Source organism: Xyrauchen texanus, chromosome 18, assembly GCF_025860055.1.
Source record: "Xyrauchen texanus isolate HMW12.3.18 chromosome 18, RBS_HiC_50CHRs, whole genome shotgun sequence".
NCBI classification, from domain to species: domain Eukaryota; kingdom Metazoa; phylum Chordata; class Actinopteri; order Cypriniformes; family Catostomidae; genus Xyrauchen; species Xyrauchen texanus.
The window spans coordinates 26,223,494-26,250,651 of record NC_068293.1 but is presented as its reverse complement, the minus strand read 5'-3'; the positions used below and the strand labels follow the sequence as shown (position 1 = coordinate 26,250,651).

Below are 27,158 nucleotides of genomic sequence, written 5' to 3'. Positions count from 1 at the left end.
CCAGGCCCGATCTTTGCTCTTTTTTTTTTTTAAAGAAAATGAGGGGCAAGTCAATATAATTTTGAGGTAATCAATATTATTCCACAAATGCTGTCGTGTGTTCAAACTTTTGTCTGGTAGTGTATGTTAGACAAACATTTAAAATCCCTTGAAGAAAATACTGCCATGGTAACTATTTTCAGTAGAGCCATGATATCACTAGACAGAATTTCAAATGTTTATACGTGCTTAGCAAAAAATTAGAAGCCTCATGCTGTGGTCTGCAACAGGTCCAGTGGTTTTTGGTGCAACTCCAGACAGAACCAGATACAAGCATGTGGTTTTTAATTTGGTATTAGCTTGTGGGTCAATGCTTGGATCTACTCTGGTGCACCATGATCCAAAAGGGAACACTACGAGGATACAGTTGTTCCACGGCTGCCAGTCTGAGGCTCACCTTGGGTTCTGATCAGAAAACTATTTCAAGCAGAATGTTAATTATTTCGAAAAATTCTAAAATAAATAAATAAATATAATCAGTACAGGTTAGAATGTGTTAAGTCATTTACTTTATTGGCATCAGTTGTAAAAAAACAAACAAAAAAAAGGAACCCACACCAGCAATAAAGCACAAATGTCTGTGGTTGCATAAGAGGTGGTCTGTAGTGAAGAGTTTGCAAAATACAAAAAAGAGCACAGGCAACTCCAGAAAATAATAGAAACACTTAAATTGAGGTAAAGAATATAAATACAATAAATATTTCAGAAACAGAAAACTGATATGTTAATATAGCGAGATCAACATGATGGCTGAAAAAGGAACATACACCTTCAACATGTATATGAAAATAAAAGACCGATTTGACTGAAAAAAAAAAACCAGATCCCTTTTTATTTCATTAATCATGTCTCCATGTGTTCAGAATCTCTGATTTCAAAGTAGCATCAGAGCAGTGTGAACAACCCAAGTCATATTAACCATTTCATGTAATACATCTAACTTTCAAAGCTAATAGATCCCAAATACACCATTACTTTCTACAGAATCACAGTTTTTCTGAGGAAACTGTAAAACAAGGTGTATTTGGCTTACTTCAAGCTTAAATGGAGAAATGGTGAGATCTCTTATGGGAAAACAAGAGATCACCAGATTCCAGGACCCACAGTCAGGGGCAATTCCATTTTTTAGTAAGGTAAATAACAAACCAACATATAAGTAATTATATTATGATATATTCTATAGCCTGATATTCTGATTAGATTAAATACGGAAACATTTTTCTCCTACAAACTGAATGATTATAGTTTATTAATAAGTGAACACCAACAGGCCAAAGCATTGGCTTTAAATTTAAGGCAAGCAGAGAGATACAGATTCAATAAATAGGATCAAATGTTAAGCAGCTGAACACAACCATCCATTAATTCACACCCTCCTATCAAACAACAACTAGACGTAAACAAACACTGAATCTCATTTCAAAGTAAACTTTTTTGTATTCTTTGTTCAAATGTAAACGTAAAACATAAACTCTTTTGAAATGAACATTTTCTTACTATAGTATATGTAACATGTTATCAAATCATATTTACTTTGAAGCTGACGTACTCCCACTTCATTCGATAAATGAAAAAGTGTTGGTCTGTAAAAGACTACATCTCAGAAGACGTTTCCTCATGGTGTCAAATATCAAGCATTTAGCTTCAGTCAGAACGCTTACCATATTGTTCAAGTCCAGTACAAGGGGTAACACCTACTGTAGAAAACCGATGAATACACTTTATATCAACAGAAACAGAATGAAGCTGAAGGTTGTTTATATCTGAAGCTTCAGTTTGCTGGTTAGGTGTCCAGTGGAATGCCAATTTTCATAATCTCCTACTGTATGCATAAACAGACAAAAAAATATATAAAAGAAAGCCTAGAAACATCACTCAGCTAAGTAGGTTTACAATGAGGGTGAAGGATTTGGTGGTCAGTATTTCTTTTTTGCATTACAGGTTTGTCCAAAGAACGTGAAGTCAAATAAGGCATTAAAAGCAAAACAAGGGATTTTATTGCCAATTCGAAGTTCAAGTAGCGAGGAAACTTACTATAAACGCAAACCCAGAGAGACGGATCCAGAGCAGAGGTCGGTTAGACAACATGAATTATTAGCTCATCCACAGCATGTTTTCTTTACATTCCTTGTTAAAAAGACCTTACAATGCTAATCAAAGCCCGAGAACTCAGGACTGTAATTTTGGGGCTTGGTGGCCAAGGATACTTTGTAATCATAGCCCAAGCAGTTAGCATGAACAGAACAGCATGGTTCGGCTTCTTATAGGTAGTGCCACTGAGTGTTGATAAACACCCGCGCAACTCTTCAACTCCAGCTGGAAGGGGAAAACAAATGCCAATCTTCCTTCACACTACACCCCCATTTGCAAAGGTGAATGTCAAATACATATATGGCAACATATGATGACCCAAAAGCACAAGCGACCTGAAAAAACAAAACAATACTGAAATTAAGTAAAAAATAATAGCACCCAGTCATGACCAGCTGACCCTTCACATCAGTGGTTACTCTTTCCTTCATAACTTTAAAAGTGAAATAATGATATCATGTGAACGAGAATTTGTGGTTTATGTAAGGAAGCAGATGTACCAAACCCAGGTAGATAAGCAAAATATATTTCAATTTTAAGGATGTTTGATTTGTTCACTCTTTATGCACCAAGGCATCGGAGGTTAACTACATCATGGAGGGAAACCAAATGTAGCAACCAGACCACCATTTTTGCAGAACCATTAATGGATTAGTAGCTCTATTTGTATCCATAAATTGGTTTGAATCATCGCTCTTGAATTGTGTCTGCCAGTGAGTGCATTATTTTACATCTGTCAGTGAAAGCGTGTTTATGTGCAAGTGTGTGACCGTTCTGTTTCTGCATTTGTCGGTTGGCCCTGGCTGTCATTTGGTAGATGAAAGGGAAGGGTAAATTGGTATCATTATGAAGCCTCTGCTCTTCGGGAGCATTATTGTCTCGGTGCCCATCTCTCTCAGGTAAGGGAGAAAGTAAAAAACAAAAACTCCTCTGCTTCTGTTTTCAACAAACAGAGAGCACTCCCACCGGGGATCACAGAAGCTTGTCTATCTTGAATACAGCAGCACTTGGATGTTATTAGTGCAGTGGGCTCTCCCATGCAGCTTGGCTCTTTGGAGAGCTGCAAGGCTCTTCATAAACAGTCTCAGGTGTCCAGCTCAAAGCAGCCCAGCACCTCATCATCAGGACTGTCGTGAGGGCAGTGCCTCCTCCAGAATGACGCTGGTTTCTTATGCAGTTCTCTGCGCACACATCGTGGGCATGGCTGGGCTCGCATCCGGCACGCGGCGTGGAAGACAGCTCCGCAGCCCTCGCACCTACAGTCAAAAAATAGAAGAACTTACAGTATGTACTTTTGTGAGGTCAGCTCATCCTTGTGTTTGTTTTGAGTATAAAAAACATGACCAGAGATTGGGCAATCGATCGAGACATATGCCTCAAAAGTCACTCAAGTATATTTCCATCTGGATCCTGATGTTCAAGAATACAATATATTTTAGAATACAATAAGAGCTATTTGATGAAGGACAAATAGAAAGTTAATAAACTTTCTAAACTTCTTCAGAAGGAATATAAAACTCATCATTTACTAGGACAATTAGAAGTTCTGTTTTCTTCTTGCAATGTACCAGCATGGACAGTAGTTGTCCAGTGGCTCAAGATTTTTGGCTTCCAAGCCAAGAATAAATCCCAAGATCACTGCAGGCATAGAGGCTGGGCCATATAAACCAAAGATACTCTTGGTGGTTTATTGCTAAAATGGTCTAAACTTTGCCTAAAACCAGTAATTAAAAAAGGCCTTATTCTTGATAAGAATTTTAGAAATTCATTGCACTTAAAAGGCCTTGAAAATGAGCCGAACAAATTTGTGTGAATCGTTCATAAATCCATTCTCGCATAAATTGATGCACTGAATGTGATGATATACGTAACAATAATTTTACTAATTATTTCCACAGAAATGCATTCTGTTCATCTTTAATGAATGAGGTGCAATGTGATTTCCTCTTTGTAGAGAACTTCCAAACTCTATTGTATATAAACAGACCATCAGAACTGAAAACTTCTACTAATTATAGGCAAGCCCAACATGACCTAAAGCACGCTAAAAAACTAAACAATACTAGTTGACACCACAGCCTCTATAAATAAACAATACTTTCTGACGGTAAAGATCCAAAAGCCAATGGTGTATTTTCTCATCAGAGAGGTGTGGTAGTGGTGGTGGGTTGTGGAATTTATTAATTTACAGTGGGGCGTGGAGACACCTTCTGCTCATATGACTGCATGCTAGTGCCATACTGAGCATGTATTGTAACAGAAACATCATCAAATGCACAAAAACACACCCAAAACTTTAGATTAACTGCTTCACTGTGTATCCTGTTTAGTTTGTTTAACACCTGGATCCAGCTGGACTAACAGACACCGCAGACTCAAATTGTCTAGACAGATGTGACCAGGTCTATCACTGAATCAAGTTACACGAATAGTAGGGCTGTTAAAAGATAAAAATAAATAAACAAACAATGCTTTTCTGCTTTAAAATGTGCCTCATAATAAGTGCTATAAAATTTATAAAAATGATCTAATAATCAAATTTTTCTTTGTTAAAACATTAATGCATTCAGTTTTAAAAGAAAAAAAAGTGATATGTGTACTGTAAGTGTTGGGTTCTGCAATTGATGTCGATGACACTGGTAGCAGAATATATCTGCATATACTGTATACATATAAAACACCAGACAGCGGTATATTTCTGTAGCAGTGCCCTTTACGCCTCTCTTTCACACTAAAATAGAGTCTGGATTTAAAACTCATAGGAAATGCAACCCTGACCTCAATACAAATCTTCAATAATTAAAATTATAACTTTACGTATATTACATATACTTTATGGACTTAATCTTTTATGTTTTTGCCACTGGTCAGCAGTCCTACACTTCATTATCATTATTTAATTAATCTCAAACTTAACACGACTTGAATTGAATGCCCTTACTAAAGATTCCGTGCACCTTGGGTGATCAGATCGATTACATGTGGTCAAACGAGACACTGCTTTTTACACCTGGCCATTTAAATAAAATGAGTGATGTTTCTGAGTGTTCAGATTTCCAGGGAAGGGTCTCTGATTTGATGGCAACATACATTAATCACTATGTCAGTGAGTTACTGCGTGATATCAAAGGGATTGTTCACCAAAACAAATGTAATTCTCTCATCATTTACTCCCACTCATGCCATACCACATGTGTATGACTTTCTTTTGCAGAACCCAAACAAAGATTTTTAGAAGAATATCTCAGACAATGCAAGTGAATGGTGACCAGAACTCAGAACAGAAGGTCGAAAAAGGACATGAAGGCAGCATAAATGTAATCAATACGGCCCCAGTAGTTAAATCCATATCTTCTGAAGTGATATGATGGGTGTGGGTGAGAAACAGATCAACACTTAAGTCCTTTTTTAATGTAAATCTACACTTTCACTTCCACATTCTGGTGTGGAAGTGACTTTCCCTTTCAATATCAGCCACCTACTGTTGGAGCTGGTCAAAGGTAGAGATTTGCAGTAAACAAAACAAATAAATATGAATCTGTTTCTCACCCACACCTATTATCACACTTCTGAAGACATGGATTTTACAACTAGAGTTGTATGGATTACTTTTATGATGCCTTTAAGTCATTTTGGGAGTTCTGGTCACCATTAACTTGCGTTGAATGGACCAACAGAGCTGAAATATTCTTCCAAAAATCTTCATTTGTGTTCAGCAGAAGAAAGAAAGTCATATTGTGAACACGTCCGTTAAGCAATGGAGGAGTCAGGAGACAGCGAAGCAGGTTTGAAATCAGCTGTTTAATTTTTATGCTGAACATACGACGGTCACCGCCGTAGAAACGTAAATATACATAAACAATAACACACTCCGCATGTGGAGCTCTCTGGATCCACTCTCTCTCCCTCACTCAACACTTGGGGTCCCTTTTAAATGTCTCTCTCCGTATCACTACAACAAGACACAGGTGTTAGAGATAATTACAAACCAGGTGACAAGCCTTACCGCTCTCTCTCTCTCCCGCAGACCGACACACGACCATGCCCCCCATGCCACACATATACATCTGGGATAGCATGAGGGTGAGTAAATGATGAGAGAATTTTCATTTTTGGGTGAACTATCCCTTTAAAAGCGCAACAAAATCAGAAAAGACAAAGAAAGCACAAAAGAACAGCAACATTTCAAACAGAATTCTCTGTTAATTTAGTAGAGTACCTGTATCAACTGAGCTTCAGATGTGCGTGCTTGTCATCTGCATCCCTGCATGTTGATTTCAGACACTTTAAGGAGGTCTGTGAAGTACTCATGCTTGTGTATGTATTTGCTTTTTAAAATGTTCCAATCTTTTTAAATTTCCCTTTAAAGCGCTTGCAACTGACAAAGTTTGAACCCTTGCCAGGTCAGGGTTGGTGCTTCGCTGCTGTCTGGGAAACATTCAGGATGGATTCGAATTGCGTTTTTTTTAGAGGTTATGTTGTTTTCGTGATCTGAACCCAAAACATTTATCACAATACTCGGTTTACACCTATATTTAGTGCTGTCCACACGGATATTTCGAAACACATTTTAATACTAGGTGCAAACAGGGTCAATAATCTCTGAGGCTTTATCAGAGTTTTATGACACTGGGTGCGAAGCTACTGAATATTTAAATACCAGAGTCTGTTCTGGTAACTACATTCTCCTTCAATGGGAAGTCTAAGAGATTGTAGTCACACTGATGGTTTGAAGCACAGAGTGGTTTATCAGCTACAGTCGTAAGCAGGCAGCAAGCAGTAAACTAAAATATGTTGAGAAGCTAGAGGGATTAACTGTCCCCTTACACATGGTGGCCTATCACTGCTCCATCATACCTCACAGTGGCCGCTGGGTGTGACTAACATAAGACAGGGGCAGGACAATTATCAGCAAAGAGTTGTGTACTGCTTGAAAGACATCTGGCACTATGGAACACTTTGGAGAGCTGTGGGATTACCAACACAATCATCTGTAATGAAGAAAATGTTTGACATGATCTTTACCTGTGGTTATTCTGCCAGGGGACTAGTGTGGACTTCAGACATCCACGAAACATGACCTTAGCACCAGGTGCTTTGCAGATCCTACTTGGTTTGATATTTTGCTATCTGTGATAGGGACCAGAGCGGTCACAAGCAGAATCACACACGAGAGAAGGAATGGCTTTCCAAAAATGATCTTTTATTTAAAAGCACCCTGTTTTTGGTACTTACAGCAGTACCTACTCCCTTCCCTAAACAATTGAGGCTAGATTATATTTGCACTCAAGCAGTGCTGGCATAACCTTGTCCATGTGCTCAAAACACTTGTCATCCATCTTTTTTCCACTCCCCTAGTGATGGCTGGTCTAAATACACAATTTTCCTAATTTTGCATATTGGAACAAACCATTATTTTAAACAAAATTATCCCTCACCTCCCCATTTTTAAATACAAATCTTTGTTGCATAAATACATAAGACAACATAAATGAATACAATAAATAGGATGGATAAAAACCTTTGCACAATTAAACCCCATTAAAATTGCAAAATGGTGAGTAAATCAATAAGTCCATGGAACACAGTAAAATTACATGATGGAGACCAATTCACAGGCTCTCCATCACAATATCTATAGCATTGAAATTCATACATTTTAAGTGGGGCTTAAGAGTCCAAATAAATTTAGGGGTCACTGCATGCAGCATCTCTTCCTTTAGAAGTTAAATACAGTAAGAAGTAAAGATCTCACCTTCTGGTGGCATTCTCCTGGAATGGATAAATGACCTTGCCATTGTGGCACAGCTCACAGATGAAGCCCTTCTCTCGGCACAGACTGCAGTTGTAGACATGAGAGCTGGCAAACTTGATCACCTTGGAGAGGAATGGTGCAAGCTTTCCATCTATGACCTAGAACAAGGTTGCAAAAGTGGGGTTATCCATAAACCGGCAAACATGGAATCTACAATCTTTTTAAAATCTCTGCTCTGATTGGGGGCAGAATCTGCTTAATTCTGCTAGATGGAAATAAATATGAAAGAATTTGCAAAACAGAGTTGAGAGTACTTTACTTATTTGTAGCTGAAGTTGATGCAATTAGCACATGTATTTAATAAACAAACATGCAAGGAGCAGGGGATGTGTACAAATTTGAAATTATGCTTATTTGAATCCTGCGCAAATATGCAGAGCATTCTGCTGAATTTTGCAGGTGTAGATCCTGTGCAGGCCCATCTTTGGGAATAGTGAAAGTTTAAAATGTGACCCTATTGATTCAACTATCACATGGGTATGATCAAATGTGTTCATGAGATGAACTCATAGATGAGAGGAAAACATTCTAACAGTGCATGCTAAAATAAACTCCATTATCAAATGGACAGTAATCCTCCTGTTAACAGTTACATGGATGAGATTTTAATTGACTGGACAAATACTTCAATGGAGTCACGTGGCACCATTCGAGGTTCGGAAGTGTGAACGGCGAGCACTGCGCACTTTGCCATCTTTAATACTTTTTGTGTCATAAACCGGTGAGACTCGATACACCCTGATTCTTAACTGTTCAAAGAATTCAAAATCCTTGGCCTCTGGAGATTAAAAGGAGGAAGGTTATTTCTTTTGTTAAACATAAGAAATATGATATAGTGTTTCTTCAAGAAATGCATCTTTCCCCACAGGAAGCTTAAACATTTGGGAAGATATGGGGTGGGCATGTTTTCTTTAGTGCTGGCTCAAGGTAAGAGCAGGAGAGTCATTACATTGATAAGTAAACATCTACAATTCAAACGCCTCAAACAGAGTAAAGATAAATTAGGAAGAGTCATTATTGTTTTAGCAGAAATTCAGGGGGAAAGGTTGATTTTTGCTAATAATTACACACCTAACACAGATGATCAGGGACTTTTTTATAGATCTTGAAGGGATGTTGCAAGCCGCTGGCATCCCTCATGATATAATATTGGGAGGATACGTTAATTTATTGATGGACTCAATCCTTGATCATAGTGACGCAAAAGTGTGTAAGCCCCCTAAAGCAACATTGACGCTTTACAGGATGTGTAAAATCTTAGTCTTACAGATATTTGGAGACTTTTGAACCCAACTGGTAGGGACTATACATTCTTTTCATCAGTCCAGAAGATTTATTCTAGAATAGATTTTTTTTTTAAATATCTAATCCCTCATTTCATCTGTTGTTGATTGCTCAATTAGAAACATCTTCGTCTCAGATCACACCCTGGTGAGTTTAGAGATGTTGCCACATACGGAGAAAAAGAACAGACTTCAATGAGGGCTAAGGAAAAAAACTCATCAGGAATCCACATGAAAATGAATGAATGCTTAGAGTGTGGGGGGTTGGTTACAGATCAAGGGTGCGGTAATTCCTTTTGGGAGACTGTTTGCAAAAAATAATATGTGAACGCCATTTATCGGCCAGAATAGTTAAAAATCGGCATGGTCTTTAAAAGCAGGGCACTTAAGAAGGTGTATTGTAGGCAGCTGAATGAGGTAGGGGAAGGGGCCTAGACCTCCAGTGCATATTCACCAAGGGAGCAGAGACAAGTGGCTACACCTGGCAGCACTGCAGCACACCAATTAAAGGGTCTGCCAGCATTCTTCAGCCCTTCCACAAGGAGCCAGCCAAAGAATGGAGGAGGAGAAGAGGGGACAGTGGACGAGAGAGGAGAGCTTGGGAGTGTGGGATGGGAGGGCTTTGGGGGAGAAAGAATAAAGGAAGGACCACCACAGTCTCCCACGAAAGATGCACACACTCACACACATATGGAGAATGGGTTGAAAAGGGGAAGGTATGTGTGGGAAAAGGGAAGATACCCTTTATGGCCATGGGTGCTATGACTGGAGGAATTGTTTAGTTCAAGATTTCTCAATCCTGTTCCTGGAGGACACCATCACTGCACATTTGGGATGTTTCCCTTATCTGACTTATCCGTTTTAAGTCTTGGAGTCTCTTTTAATTAGCTAATTAGTAGTATTAGGTGTGTTAGATATGGGAAACTTCACAATATATAGTTTTGGGGTCTTCCAGGGTTTTGTCTAGAAGGGAAACCTCGATCTGGGAAAAGTCTAGCAAATGTTGCATGCAGCATTCACACACTGTTTACTGTGTTTATTTGGAGACAAACATTTTACACCTACCTCTAAACCTAACCCTAACCTTACCTAAACCCCAACCGTAGTAGCAAAACATGACTGTCGCAAGACTTTCCCTGAGGGTTCCCTTCTAGGCACGACTGTTCTCTATTACCAGGATTGAGAAACACTGTTCTTACATCAAAGACACTAGTAAAAATGTTTAATATCTTGCTTTAACACATTAATAACGGGTGCAAATAATTGATCCAAGTACATACTGTGCACTCAAATGTGTTACATACACTTTCAAATGTATTTTCAAAAATGTTTAATGTGATTATTTTTCAGTATTAGAAAGATGTGGAACCATTCATAGCATTCCACCAAAGCAATGTGTAAACCAAAGGGATGCATACAGAAGGGCTCAGACCCACAATGCTATAACCTAGTTACTGTCACTGCCCAATAAACACAGAGGTGATACTGTTGGCGAGATTTCTCAGTATGGGCAACAAGAGAGTCCTTCACCATCCATCCATCAGGGTGTTTTCAGTACAGACATCTCTTTTTTTTTCTCTGACCAGGCTGATAGAAGCCTGGAGGCAATACCCTGCCTTTTCCCATGCTGAAGAGTAATATAGCAAGGCATTAAGGAAACGCTGCAAGCCACCAATCAAAGCAGTGGGGCAAGCACACTTGCTGTCCTTTGGTAAAGATGATATATACCTCCCTTGATCAATGGTGTCAGAGTGAAAAATTAAGCATTTCAATAATTTAGTTGGGAAACTGAGAAATGGCCAGTTCAGTTATGTCAGGCTTGATGGGGAGGGACTGTGGAGAACTAGAGGGCTGTTAAGGAGAGTTATTGACAAAGTAGTGAAAGTGTGCGTTTATGTGAACAGCTAGGTGTTTGAGAGAACCTGAATCTGTGCCATTTAATTTCAACTGATTCAAGAATAATTACAGTAATCTTATATAAACATAGCAATATAACAATATATGGATGCATGTACCAAATAGAGATGGGCGACATATAATCATATTTTTCAGCCATTTGACAATACTCAATACATTTCTCGATACATGTATTTGCTCTAAAATTATTTAAAGCGTCTTTTACAAACATAAGGACCATTATTTCAATCAACCAACCAAGTAAATTTAAAATGTTTAATGTAAAACCTAAAACACAGGAACATGTGTTGCAAGTAATCAAGGCATATTTCCCTGCACTGTTTTTCACTAAATCAACACAAAGAACAATGATAATTAATAATTTTCATTCATGAACCACAACTAATAATACATCATAATAAACATAAATGTTTACCAACCAATATTATTTAGTAAATATTTTATACATGAAAAATGCCACATGGGGACATTTTTGACTGTTGACAAATGATCCACTGAATTAGTTTTGAACCATTGAAGTTTAAATCAGAGATGCTAAAACATCTAATCACTCTCATACTCATGAGTTACAAAGAGGGAACTAGGTTTCTAGGAAACTCAATGGCTAATTTAAAAATGGTCAAATCATTGCGTAATCACATATTCCTAATTTTATATCGGTAGCAAATTCATTACAAATATATCATGAATATTCAATATATTGCCCAGCCCTAGTACCAATTATGCTCTCCTAAACATTACCATGAATGAATCAATAAAAAAATTATAAATCAGAAGCAGACACTGCTTACTTTGTCCATGAGTCTTTCAAGAGACTCCCTTAATGCATTGAGGATAGGGGCAGGTCAGATGTGCCTGTGAAATTACCTGTTGCAGCTCCTCAGTTGTTATTGTTCAGAAAGACAAGTAAGCCTATTTATCCACTGCCTTTCATACACTGAATAAAAAGCTCTAAACAATGCAATAAAAAGTTTGGTTTCCTTAATATATAACTCGTTTATTTTATACTGTGTAAAATAATAATAAAGACAATTATTAGTGTGTGTTGTAATGTAATTGGAGTTCATACAATTGTTTTAAATTTAGAACTTATCTTGACTAGTCTATAAAACATAAAACACTAATATCTTAACTTTAAAAAATAAAAGTGCTTGAGTTTAGCCACAGACAGACAATGTAAAAACCCTACTACTGATTCTTAAGTGTTTTTGTTTTGTTCATTGTATATGAGATAAATATATAAGGTAAACTGTAAAGTTCAGCAAAGCACTTCTTCGCCACTTTTTCTTGCTGGAAAAGCTGATATTTTTTCTGGACTGCCGTCTGTTGTTTATAAAAGAGCGCAACCGCAGTATGCATCAAGTATAAATGCTTCGGGCTGCCGAGATATGCAACCGAACACACTCTACGGTGCCAGATGAAAGTATAAACAAGGCTTAAAACAGCATCTTTGTGGCTGTTGCAGGGGGTATGGGTGACGTCAGCCAAATCTTTTGCTCCTGTCTTGCATGTGCTTTGTCGTCAACTGCTTAATCCCCTAAAACCACAGTTTAGCACCTACTTCTTCATCCCTTTCTCAGCCCTGGCCCTAATGTCCTTGCCTGTTCCATTAAACGGCAGAGAAAGGGCCCAGATTATACAGATAAAAAGAGTGTGAGCTCTGTTTGGATAACACCCTCCCTGCCAGGGCCTCGTAAAACAGGATTACCACCAGCGTGTGCGAGGAAGTGAAAGAGAGAGCCAGCCAGCCAGTGTATCGTGTGAGTGAAAGGTGGTCACGAAAGAAATGGCATGAAAGTCCATCCTGTATACAGATGGACATGTGGGTGATCAAATTTGGTAATATAAGAACATATTGAAGGTTGTTGTCTCAAGGACGAGCACTAGACTGAGATTTATAACTTCTGATTTTAAGCACCTGATTGTTGCTGATTTTTCTTCACTTGGGGATCACAGAACTTAACAGCATCACAGGTGTGCCTCTGAGGGTGTTGGGGTATACATGTGAAAATATGCATCTCTGTGTCTGTGAATGTTCCCCACAAGCTTCTGAATACACCTTTAAACTAGGGATGGACGCGAGTACTCGAGTACTTGGACGAGGCAGCAATGATCGATCATGAAAACGTTGATCGATGGTGATCATGTATGATGTGACTTTTCATTTAATTTGAAATTCAATGACAATTACCTGAAAAACACAAACGTGTCAAAGAGGGAGCTTATTTTTAATTTTGAGATTGATTACATTGTGATTTTGAGGGGTACATTGATTGTCAGAGATGTCTCTTAGCAACCAAACTTATATACGACGCTGCAGTGCTATCGTTAACGAAATTACTAGTGTAATTAACCATGTTTTGATTACCTGTCTCTGCAAAACGTTTGCTAAACAAGTTTTATTATCTTTTAATGTAAGAACTTTGACTCGTTAATGGATATTATAAAAAATAAGAGGATAAATAAAAATAAGAAGAGTTTTCAAGATAGAAGTCCGACGTGTCATTCCGTTGCACTTTTCCCATTTGAAAGTTGGAAATACCGACTCAGTGTTGAATGAAAGCTTCATAATTAATCACAGCAACAACAATACGGAGCATCACGGCTTTCCCCACTGGAGCGAACATTTGAGGACACACACACACACACACACACACACACACACACACACACACACACACACAAGGCAGTTGACTAAATGCACTGCAAGTGTTTCAAACTGCTAGACAGCGCAACAAAATGGAACAGAATGCAGCATCTTCAAAACTGAACTTCAACTTAACACGCATATTAAAAACACAATGTTATGGCATCTCCTGTTAAGCCAAACTCGATTTGAAAATAGACAGTTCAGACAGTCGCTATAAAAACTGGTGTGCGCTTACTAAGATTGCTTCAGAAACCTGAAGGAAGAACAGACAGAGACGTGCATTGTGCACATTCTTTTATTGAGTTGGGCAGCGAATCTTCACATAATGACAAAATATGATGCATTATATTTTGAATATGCAATCTTTTGTACATTTTGTAACACATTATTTTATAACAGCCCATAATAATGAATAGATGATACACTGGAACAACAAGATGCAATGCAGCAGCCAAAGACTTTTGTCAGACATATTATTATATATAGCTATATATGTTATGTACATGTCATTGCCCCTCAAGTACTCGACAAGTACTCAAGTAATTAGTCTGAGTACTTGAGTATACAAAATGACCAAAATGCCCATCCCTACTTTGAACCCTTTCGTTATTTGGAGATTGTTGGCAAGACTAAAGTCGTTGCCTTTGGTACAATGCATCCAATACAATTAGCATGTACATAGCACTCTACTTGTGGGCCATCTTGGGGCACTTTTGGAAACAATTTGAACTCTTCCACTAGTGATGTCAAACAAAAGGCAGTTACCAAACAAAGGTGGTTTCTGGTCAAGACTAATGCAAACAAATATGTCCAATGGGGTAATTTTATTTCAAATAGACAGGCAAAAACTCTGGGCTAATTGTTAGAATGGAGTAGGGGAGAGGCATTTGTTTTTGGTCAATAATGTTTGCCGTATTGCTGGAGATAGTTCAGCATTCAATGATCTTGATACAGAGGGAGAGCATTCCAGAGCCACAGAGGACCGGGCATTAAGTAGCAACACTAAAAGAAAATGGCTCCTTAACAAGGTAAGCCAATTAAGTAACTGAAAGAGTGAGTAATCTGGCGTGAATGGGAAATGCCTCAAATTTGGGCCTTACAGAGGCAGTGAAGGAGGGGCTGAGGCAGTGGGGCAGAGTATAAAGCCCTTGCAGCAAAAGCGATGAATAAAAAAGTACACAAGATGAGGGACAAACTACTGACAAAGTACGAAGCCCATTTATGAACCAGTGAGTACTTAGCACTGTGGTGGTGTTTAACTTCAAAGAGGTAAGAATGAGCCAAATTATCATGACAAACTGAATTTCTCCTAATTAATCTGACACTGCATCAAAACACTTCAAATATTCCTTTTTTTAAGTGTTTTTAGACTGTGCTCATTAACATTCTACTCATGAAACAAGGACCAATACTGAGAAAGGTAGACTGTTCATCAGACCCCTGAAAGTATGCACATTGTGGCAACAACCACCCAGAACACCCTATTTTAAAATCCTATTTTATAGTACAACCCCAATTCCGAAAAAGTTAGGGCAGAATGCAAAATGCTAATAAAAACAAACATTTGTGATTCGCTATATTGAAAGCACTACGACTACACATTATATGATGGTTTACCCTGTGACGTTCATTTATTTTAGTAATGTACAGTAATTTCAAATCAGATGATTACAAAACGCTCCACTACTTGGAACAGTAGAGAGTTTTCCACTGTGAAACATCATTATTCATTCTAATAACACTTAAGCATTTGGGCACTGAAGACACAAGTTAATTTGATAAAGTGGTATTTTACCCCATTCATCCATTATGTAGGTCTTTAGCAGCATAATTGTACAGGGTCTTTGTTGCTATATGGTGTTCTTCATAATGTGGCACACATTTTCAGTTGGAGACAGGTCAGGACTGCAGGAAGGCCAAACAAACACCCACACTCTCTTCTTACACAGCCATGCATTTGAAATCCGGGCAATATGTGGCTAAAAGTTGTCCTGCTGGAAAATGCAGGGATGTCCCTGGAAAAGACGGTGCTGGATGGCAGCATATGTTGCTCCAAAATTTGTACATGTCTGTCTGCATTCAAGGTGTTCTCACAGATGTGTGAGTTACACATGCCATGAGCACTGACTCATCTCTGGCCCATAGAGACATTTGCTTTTGGACATGATGCTAATAACAGCTTGGATTGCCCTTTTCCTCTTTGGTCCGGAAAACACGACAGCTTTGACCAAAATACACCGTTCCACTGTTCTACTTTACATCTAAGATGAGACCGAGACCAGAGAAGTCATCAGCGCTTCTGGACAGTGTAGATGTAGGGCTTCTGCTTTGCATAGTAAAGTCTTAACCCACGTTCATGATATCATTACAGATTAATTATGTTTTTTTTTTAGACAGTGATGTCTGAGGGATCAAAGATCACGAGCATTCAGAAGTGGTTTTCATCTTGCTCTTTACGCACTGGGATTTTACCAGATTCCTTTAATCTTTTAACTATATTGTGCACTGTAGATGGTGAAATGGCCAAAATCCTTCCAATTTGAAAAACATTGTTCTCAAAGTGCTGGATTATTTTCTTAAGTTTCTGATGGCAAATTGACAAGTCTTGAACGAACCTTGCTCTTGAAGAACTAGGCTGTTTTTGTAGGTTCCTTATATAGTCTACTGTACAGTACTATGACACAACTGCCTCACCTGTTTAACATCTACTGTTTCACATCGCCATGTTATTTCAACTCGTCAAATTGTTATTAGTCTCAACTTTTTTGGAGCGTGTTGCAATCATCTGATTTGAAATTACTCCAAAGAAAATATAAAATTCACAGGGTAAAACATAATATAATGTTTAGTTGTAGTGCTTTCAATATAGCAAGGGTGAATATAAATTGAAAATCACTCCTTTTTCATACTGTCCCAACTTTTTCAGAATTGGGGTTGTATTTTTACTCTATGATTTGTTTTGTTTTCATTGCACACAGCCAAGCTGAAAATGGTAATACAATTGCACAATTATCTGTAATGCCAATAAAGCACCTTCAATATGAAACTTCAAACTTCAGAGAGATGAAGAGAATGAATAAATGTAAAACAAGGCCAGAAAAGCAGTGTCAAGCAATGGGATATTAGGGAAGAATAGAATGGAATGGAAGCAGAGGGAGGACTGTCACGCTTTGTTTTTCTGCCTGTTGCCCCTGAATGGCAGTAATTAGTTAGCTGGGTGGGGGGAACACTGGGGTGGAGAGGGAGTGTGTAAAGGGACTCCAGCCTCCCACCAGGAGACAGAAGGGAGAGGGGATGTGGGACAGGAGAATAGATGTTCTGAGAGCAACAGAAAAATAAGGGCAGGGGTCATTTCGAAGAAGTAGAAGTGTGACAAAAATTTGGGCACAATAGTATGGGGAAGGGGAGGGAGAAAAAGACATATGGGAAGATGAGAGGACTATTTCCTGTATCTCTGTATATAAACCCATGGCTAACGGTTCTTTTAGTTTTAGACCTAATTGCAGCATGTAAAAATGCTAAATATAATAGTGAGAATATCTGTATCATCCAAGATAAAAACATTTTTTTACATTATAGACAACTTTCTGATAAATCTGATATTGGAAGCAGATAGTATCAGGGGTTATTTTTCCAATTTAGAAATTAAACTGCTCTATTCCAGGTTTTCATAGAACTAAACAGGTATCCATCTTTTTTATTGTTCATTACAATGTGTTAATGACTGATGCCAACTGAAGCAGGTAAAATTATATATAATTTTATAGTTCTAAAATATTTACAAAATCTATTATTGAATGTGTGCACACATGTATAGTAGCTCAAGCTTTGTATAATGTGTTAGGGTTTTGAGAGAAGGGTGTGAAAAACACACACACAGACACTCTCACAGCCACTCGACTCCAACTGCCTGGCGAGGCTGAGCAGACACATACTCTGCATGGTGATGATGTGTGCTACAGGTGTGTGCCTATAAAAATGTTTGTGAAAGTGATCATGCTTTTTTCAGGGTTTCAATTGGGATGAGGTTTGTATATTCAGTGGCGCAAAAAGTTTAGACACTCTAACGAATTCAATTACTTTCATACATTTTTAAGTGTGACTAAATATTTTTTGGGGCCACTGTACAGTATGTACATATTTAGGCCTGCATTGAATCTGTGACAGCAGAATTACATAGAAAGCTACGAACAGCTGTCATTTTGAAGAACTGCATGTTTGTTTATTTGACATTTTGGCTAATTTGGTAATTATTTTATTTGACCAATAAGAGCATATTATCAGCTCCATTTTACATATTTAAATACATTCCTTAGATTGTCCCCCAACAATCAGTGCAAAAATTTAAAAAGAGGCGAATATTCCATGTGGGCCTACTTACATGAATAGCTGTGTATAAAGAGATGTTTAAGAGAGGAGAGAAATAACCTTACCTGCTGCAGGTCTGCCAATGAGTAGAGGTGTACATGCTGTAACAGGTATTCCCTTGGAAAGATTCTGCACAAACAGCCAGAAAAATACCATTAGCATGAAAAGCACATGAATATTACCTTAAGTCATAAATCAAATAAAAATAGGGATGTCCTGATATGATATTGGGTCTGATACCGCGCTCATGTACTGGTACTCATACTCCATTACCAAAAAACGATAACATCTGATGTACGAATGTAATTACGTAAACATAAAAAAATGGTATCGGACTCTCTATAAGTATTAGTACTTGTTCCAAAAAAATAATGGTATCGGGACAAATAAATAAAAATAACTGCATTAACCTGCACACACGCACATATTGCACACAAATCCAGGGGGAACGCTAGTATCCAGCCATCCTGCCTCTGTATCCATGACTACATGTGCCCAAATTGCTCGGAAATAGGGATTAATTCAATTGAATTGAAAAAAGGCTGTAAAATCACTAAAAGCACTACCCCTTATTATGGGTGAAGTGGGGTGGCTCTCTCTCTCTCTCTCTCTCTCTCTCTCCATCTGGCTGGCTATTATGTCCCTCTTCACCTCTCTCCTTCCATGAGCCTACTCTCACTCTCTCCCTCTCTCATTCACCCATGCCTGGTCACATTTCAAACTCAAGGCCCCACAGAATCATCCAGAAAGACGGGATGGGAAAGCAACAGGCCGTGAGAGAGGACAGGCGGTTGAGGAGGAAATGAAATGAAAGACTGATATCTGACATTACAGAAAATAAATCATAATAGAACGAAAGAGAGAGAGAGAGAAAAAAAAGATACTGTGGACTCTCAGCAGTAGTTTGTGTGTGATGTAGCTGTTAAGACTCAGGGCTGGTAATCGAAGGAAGGTTGCTGGTTCCATTTCGGCATAAAGTGAGCCACGAGCGATCTGCATTGTGACCATCAGTAAGACACTAAACCACAGGTTATACCAATGGGATTGTCTCTGTAATGAGTTAATGATGCCGTTTTATTTAAAAAATGTGTGAATACAAATTCCACCGGTCTTGATCGTAAAGCAAAAAGATTTTTGAATACAACGTTCCCTAGAATACTCAATTTGTTTGTGGTCAATTACTGTATGCTTGTATAATTACTGCTAAACTGTATATTTGACTGTTGTCATCACCAGTTTCCTACATTGTGCTAGTTCTTTGTCTCGTCGCACTCAGCCGTCCTCTTTCTTTTCAAATAATCTCAGCTCAAATCAATATTTCATGTCCATTTATTTATTTCACACTGGCATTGGCATGGAGCCATGTAATAAGGAGGTAATGTACAGTCAGCCGCTCATTATCGCAAAAAGAACCCCTTCAAGATGATACAAGACTACTTTGCGTAGGGGTCTTTATCACTGTGTTAAGGTTCATTTTGCAATAATGACCAGCTTACTGAACATTAGCCCTCACATATTCTGTTCCAAGTAGATATGCAGTAAGCAAACATGTAATTTAGTGCATCATCTGGAAGGCACTGTTATCTAATTATTGTGCACAAACATCTGATATACTTCTTCAAGATCAGGGAACACTTTAGAAGCTCAGATATCTTCCAAGATGATATCAGAAGAAAACACACACACCGACTCGGGGCGACCAACGTGTTCTATCAGAGTACTGTGGGCTCTCAACAATAATCGCACCTGCTACAGCTCAACTAGTTAACCAATTACAACTGCCCTAATAGAACAAATTATCGTTTTAATGAAATGTTCATCATTGCAGATGCAAATAATTCACTCAGACACATTGCCAATGGTGTATTCCCACCCCAGAGAAGCATCCTCATGTTATAAAGCTGTCTAATTAAACAGGATCCTCTCTTTCTTTACCACAAGAGGCCTGATAATTGGATTGTTTAGTACTGGAAACCAGTTACACTTCTCAGTGCATTTTCATTCCTCCCCACTAAAAGTTCCTCCATAATCTGAGACAGCCTTGCTGGCCACAAAGGTAGCCAAGCGACAGCAGAGAGGGATTTCTTAGGCATTCTGTAAAAGGGCTTCAAATGACATGATTGATATGGGGGAAACTATGCCGAGTAGTTCTGAGCTGTGATGGAGAAAATTTAGGGATATTATGTAGACTGACACCGTGTCCTAACTACACGCGACGCGATAAAATTCCAGCGACAGCAAGTGTGTCTGTCCACACTAGACGCGACGCGACTGTGAGATGCCACACGTCAATCAAAAATCACAGCCATTCAGAACAGCGTGTGGGCGGAGTCGCTCTGTGTGCACAGCTCGGACTACTGTCATTGTCATTGCGACTCCCCACCCTGCCTGTATTTCAGTAGATTGTCTGGAATGACACCCCTGGATACAGGGACACAAATCGTCATGCCTATTCACTCTACTTTACATTGAAAATAAAGCGGAATTTGTTTTACACAGGTTGATGCGTCATTAGTAGCCTACTATAGCTAAATGCTTCATTCATTCGCTGTAGATGAAAGTCTAAACTTAACTTACCATGTGTATTCAATGCTTCAGCTATACTTCTCCAGACGGAATCCTTTTTCCTGATGTCTTTGTGGAATTTGTGGGATTTATCGTAGAGAATTGAATGCCTTTGAACTTCGACAATCAGTTCCTCGTCGTCCATGTTTGATGATTAAATATTCATGACACGCAGAACTTCCATCCAATGAGATCTCTGTGTGGGCGGATCTGTCAGCCGCGACGTCGCAGAAATAGGAACCGTTTCTAAATTAGAAACTTTGCGCGTCACCGTAGCGTCTGGTTAGGACAAAAACTCTGATTAACATGGAAAAGATACCTTATATCACGTGTCGCAGCGTCGCGTGTAGTTAGGACATGGTGTGAGGCACATATAATTTTAAATGGCAGGAAGCTGTATTTTGAGTCATCATAATTAAGACATTCGTATTGATGCATGTGGGCCATATTGCACACACAGCATGAATTGCTGGACATTGGAGGTGGGGGAAAAAACTGACAATTCAAAGTATTGTGATAATTTACCTCAAGATACCAAATCAATATTTTAACACCAAGAATTAATTATGTTTTTTATATTTTTTTGCTCTTTTTTTATATTATCCACCACCACTTAGAGCAAGTGTGTGAGAAAACAAAATGTACTGTGGCATTAGTTCAACAAGCAAATTTATATTTGAACAAAATGCAAGCTCAGAATAAGATAAGGATTTAACTTGATCATTTGGAAAGACAGCCATAAAGATCCTCAGAAAAGTTTTAATTTAATGATAACCAAGCTGGGATTAAGGTATGCTACTGCCTTTATTGTTGTTAACTGACGTGCCTATGCTCTACACCAAGGCTCTATGCTGGAGTGAAACAGGAAGTTCAGCATTTGTTATGCAAAATGTCCAAAAAACACTGAGAAGAACAGCCTGGCCTCATGAAATTTACGTGAGCATTGCAAAGTTTTTGCAAAACTGAAATTACATGCTTCACTACACATTTGGCTGCCTTTTTCAAGTGAAATGTTCAGCAGGGGGGGCGCCAAAACAGAGCGAAATGTGTTTGTAATCAGGTGATCTTTTGGTTAACCTCCCTAACCTAAAACTGTATTCTAAACCTAAACAATAACATCCGAAAAGATAAATGAGAGTTTCACAAAACATCCTTATTCTAGTTCCTTATCCTAGTTCTTAAAGTAAAAGTGTTTTGATATCATACGTTCTATGAGACAAGGTTGAATAAGAAACGATTGAGAAAAAGATTGCAATAATCACAATTTTTAATCACAATACAGTAAATATAAGAAAATCACAATATTATTATATCACTCAATCGTAACTCAATATCGATATATTGTATCACCATGTCCCTGTTGATTCCCATCCTGGACATCACCTTTGTCATTTGCTTTGGAGTTTGTGGAGGAGCTCAGTTTTTCTCATTCACTGCAGTAATCTCATAGCTGGCACAAGAAAAGCATGGCGTTATTCCAGACAGCCCATTCACAGCTCATCCCCAGGCCTCATTTAGCCAAGCCATCATTACTACACTAATCTAAATCTAAACTGAGGCACAGAGGCAGGAGGTGGAATGTTTACTAAGCTGGGGATGAATTCTCTTTTCATTTGTTTATGGAAAGCTTAGGGTCAATAGACTAAAGTTGCAGCAGGTGTCATTAAGTACAAATAAAGCAGATGAAAGATGCTTTGTTACTATGTGTTTGACATATGGCATGTCAAAAATGATACTTTATCAAGAGCTGTGAAGAGTTATCTGAGGTTTTTGAAATGGACACTCTTTGCAACTGAAGAGGGAGTGAGAATGTGTTTCCTTGAAATGGCCATACTGTACTGTTCTAAGAGGTAGGAGAGCTTTGTGTTCCAAATGCACTAATGAGAAAGAGCGAACTCTGCATGATGAGACATCTTAAGGATAATTATTCCACAGAAGTGTTTACACATCACTTTTTACTTGTGAGACTTGGGGCCAGTGAGGGGTACCAAAGCCTAATAAAAGGGTCTGGAATCCACAGAACACAAAGCCCACATACCCACAAATCTGATAGAAAAAGTGAGGTATTACTAAAGAATTACTTGTCCTAGGAAGGCTGACAAAGAAGAGATATTATATTGACAGGATTCCATAGTCTAATCCGCTATCTCCTGTATTTCAAGATGAAATAATAACTTAATCCTTGTGGATTTGTTGTTGTGCTTATTTGGCTTGCTTTGTCAAGCTTGTTCAAGTCAGAACTGTGTGTGAAAAGAAGCCAGGATCTCGCTCTCATTTCGTCTCTCTGGGTGTTTATTTACCTCTGGTCATGATGACAGTAAAAATGTATTTCCTTCCTCCTCAAGCTTAAATACATCTCTACTTGTGGCAGAGCACAATCTATCAATCTTTTGTCCTTTCTCAGGGTAAATATACTCCTCGAAGGAGTGTTCGCAGTGGTGGTAACCAAGAGATATGGAGCTTGTTGTCAAACAGAAGAGTGCCAAATGCTGCCACCGTTATCAGTGGGTGGCATGTACATAATCAAAGGGCAATGTTGATTTTGCTGCTGAGCATGTTGGCTAATGCTTCTGCTAAAAGAAGGGAGTATTTCTGGTAAAATCTATGGACTTTTGTTGGTTGAATGCAGTTTGGTGTAATGTTACCAATTTGTTGCACGCATATACCACTTTGTTGCACGCTTGTTTGTATGACCTCTGAAACCTTTTTACTTGAAGTGTTATTCAACTGTTTGTCAAAGTTTGTGTATATCTAAATAGAATATAAATGTAGTCAGTGCAATGCAAAGTGCACTGTCTCTCTGTCAGAGAAATAGTTAACCAAACATATAAATGCTGTCATTTACTCACCCTTTTGTTCTTCCAGAACCAAATTACTTTCTTTCTTTCATAGAACATACACACAAAAAGAAAATATTACAATGTCCAAAGTGCTCTTTTACAGACAACAAAACTAGAGACTTGAGTTGTTGAGTTCCAAAAATAAAAAAGCAGGATAAAACTATTAAAGTAGCCCATACAGCTCATGTTGCTTTGTGTGTTATTCACTAGGAAGTTTTCAAATCTTATTTGCGCTCTGCAAGATTTAACATCAATGATATCGAACGTCAATAGTTTTATTACTAGTGTTTTGCCATTGATGTCAAACTGAAAGTCAAATTGAAACATATCACAATTTAATGAGATTTTAGAAATATGGTGGTAGGGAGGATTTTCAGCAAATAACAACTTGTTTTTTTGGTCATTATTGAGAGATTGACAGTCTCCGTTTCAAAATAAATAAATAAAAGAACACACTGGACATTCTGCAAAATATCTTCTTTTGTGTTTCACATAAGAAAGAAAATCATACAGGTTTGAAAGATCCAAATTGAAACAACAGCAAGGTGTATGGCTTAATGATTATGACAAAAATCATAATTGATATGGTTATCGCTATTATTAATTTCCAACAAAAGATTAAATTACTGCGACGTCAAAAAATAGGCAACCGTGCAGTTCTCCAGATCAGAAGATTTCAATGGTGGCTATGAAATACGCTCCAGTTTATTATAAGCATCTCTTAAACATAATAATGTTTGTTAATGTTAGGCCTAATAAAAGTTATTTTAAAGGGATATCTATGGTATAGAAGAAATATACAGTATGTTGTTCTTTCCGAACTATTGACAAAACCAGTTTTTACTTGATTCAATATGCCTGTGTGACATGTAACAGGGTGATAAATACACATCCCCAACAACCAATTACCAAAACTGGCATCTGACATGTAATAGGTGTCTTCTCTTCTTAAATTATTGGTCCATGTACAGTAAATAATATGATATATTCAATTTTCAAACTTAACAGCCGATTTAAATTGAACAATTTACTTACTGCATTCGGTAAGCGCTGGGGTTGCAAGACGGGTACCCATTCATCCCCTTAGATCTTCAATGGTGATCTTGCTCATGTAAGATCATCGTTAGATAATAAATGCCCTCTGCGGCTGCACTTTGGAAATTAAAAACAACCTTTTGCAATCAGAGTTTGTGCAATTCGTGAAAATGTTAAATCTATCAATAGCAGCTGCAGGGCAAATGGGCCTTATTATAGCAGAAGTGATAACAATGACGGTGATTCATGAAATATGCCATATTCTTTATATTGGCTACACCTCAGAAACAAGCTTAGAACAGTTAAGCTGAATTACTTTATTCAGCTATTTTATGCAAACCAAATTCTCACTGTCCTACAGTATTTATTAACATGACAAAACTAAACTGTTATTAAATTTTTTATATAGCAACTAGACAAACTCTCCCATTACAATGACTGCTGTCCCTCAATGCAGGTTTGTACTGTTTGAGCCCCGCAGATCTACGCAACCTCACTAATGCTCCACACAGAGTTCTGCACTCTCACGAATGTTCTCATTAAAAACAAAGTGGTATAATCAGTATAATAAATCAATTATTTACACCACATCTATGCCTTGATTAGAATAGGAGAGCTTTAGTTTTGTTGCGTTGCTCATTTGCAGTGAATTTACCTCTAAATAATTCCCAAATTTATTCTACTGCTTATTTTCAAGTGTCAGGTGATGTTTTTTCAGTATCCATTTTCGTGTGCCACCACGAACATAAGTGAAACAAAAAGCAAGCATCTTGGCCAGCGTGAGAATAGTTAACCCCCCTAATCTAGGCTTGAACCCCTTCAAAGGACTTCAAAACAAGATGTTGGTGGGGGGGAGGGGTCATAGAATGTACTCATAATGTGTAGTTTTAATTGTAAATACAGCTACAGCAATGACAGGCCTAAGCACCATGGATCAATTTCCACCCGGTGGCTTTCGGAAAACAATGCAAGGTGGTGCATTTGGCATTATTCTAAACAATTTTAAAGCAATCTGTGTAAATATAAGTGGACTATTTTAAAGTATGTTTTAAGAGCCACACTTCCTGCTGCCAGGTGGTGGAGCTATAAACTTAACCCAAAATAGTCACATCCATGTGATTAACCCCCAAGACTAAACATACTGTACATCTCAATTTTGATCTAAATCACACATTGAACACAGAAGATATGAGACACTTACTTTTTCGCTATTCATTTAATGCCACCCCATGGCAGCACCGTAAAAAATATATTAATAATTTAGCATCTTCAATGTCTTGGCATAATGTTGGCTAAATGTGGTGATAGTCTCATGAATCCCCTAGGAGGAGTATTTAAAAGTTCAGAGACTACAATATAAAAAAAATCGAAAATTGCCAATTTCCAGTTGGGTGGAGCTAATAACTATTATTAAGAAAGTTCTACAGCTTGATGAAAACTATATATGTACCAATTTTGGTGTCTGTAGGTGAAAATGCGGGTACTACAGAGGCAGTCTTACATGCCCATTTTAAAGGGCGCACTACAGATCCCCCTACACACCCTTACGTGAACTTTTGCCCAGCCCTAATGGCCAAGGACTCTGATGTGTGTGCAAATTTATTTTGGAATTTTAAGCATACTAAGTGCCTTAAAAAAACACCCAAATATAAGAAGGAATAATAACAATGAATGTGTTGCCATGGCAACACTATTAAAGATATAAAATATTTCTGCACATTCAGTGCTTGGGCCCTAATAATAATACAAATAATAATAATCATTAGAAGAACAAAAGGGCCTAATCACTTTCAGTGCTTTAGCCCTAATAATAATTCTTAGAAGAAAAATAGGGCCTCCACACTTTTCAGCTCTGCTTGATTTTAAATTGTAATCTGGTCCACCCCTAATATGGGCCATACCATTGACATTTCCTTAGCAGTTCAAGTGAATGTGTGCAAAAAACCCTGCTCATTCAAGGACACACATTCATTCCGTGCATGACAGAGTGCAGCGAATGTGTCTAAAATGCTTGTGTACAGTTCAGATGAATTATAAACTTTACCCTCTCTAACTTAATGCTCAATGAATGAAGCAAGCTGTCTGCTGAAATAATGAAAAATAAACACAAATCTAACAACAATGCTGAAATAAAAGCTTGCTTTTTACCTGTCAATCAGACACGCTTGGAAGTTAAATTTGTTACTATAGCAACAATAATAGGCTGTGGGTGCGTTTTCTTAGAATCATCATTGGCCGGTAGAAAGAAAAGAAACAAAACTGTGTGCTCTAATTGAAATTAAAATAAGATAAATGTTCTAACATCATACAGAATAACATTATTAAGAATTATGAATAAATTAAATCAACATATTTTTCTTATTTAAATATCCTGATTGTAGTGTTTTAAGAAACAAAATTTTTTTTGAATGGAGAATAAGTTAAATTAAGCCCTATAATGATAACGAATTATAGCAAAATAGAGTAATATTTGCAACAAATAAATAAATCCTTCCTTTTGTACTGAGATTTCAATTACCAGTGAAAGAGAACAAAGAGGGAAGTTTTTTTACTAT

At 37.9% G+C, this 27,158-nt stretch overlaps 1 protein-coding gene across 1 annotated transcript in view; it reads right to left on the bottom strand.

Annotated features, from left to right (window-relative positions):
* Nucleotides 1–410: 410 nt before the first annotated feature.
* LOC127658986 (pleckstrin homology domain-containing family M member 3-like) overlaps nt 411–27,158 on the bottom strand; it is a 62,759-nt gene continuing 36,011 nt past the window's right edge. The window contains exons 6-8 of the mRNA XM_052148580.1: nt 18,229–18,292; nt 7,886–8,043; nt 411–3,386 (exon numbers count right to left, since the gene is read on the bottom strand). Coding sequence (XP_052004540.1) covers nt 3,215–3,386; nt 7,886–8,043; nt 18,229–18,292 — 394 coding nt within the window. The 3' untranslated portion in view covers nt 411–3,214. The remainder of the gene's footprint in view (nt 3,387–7,885; nt 8,044–18,228; nt 18,293–27,158) is intronic.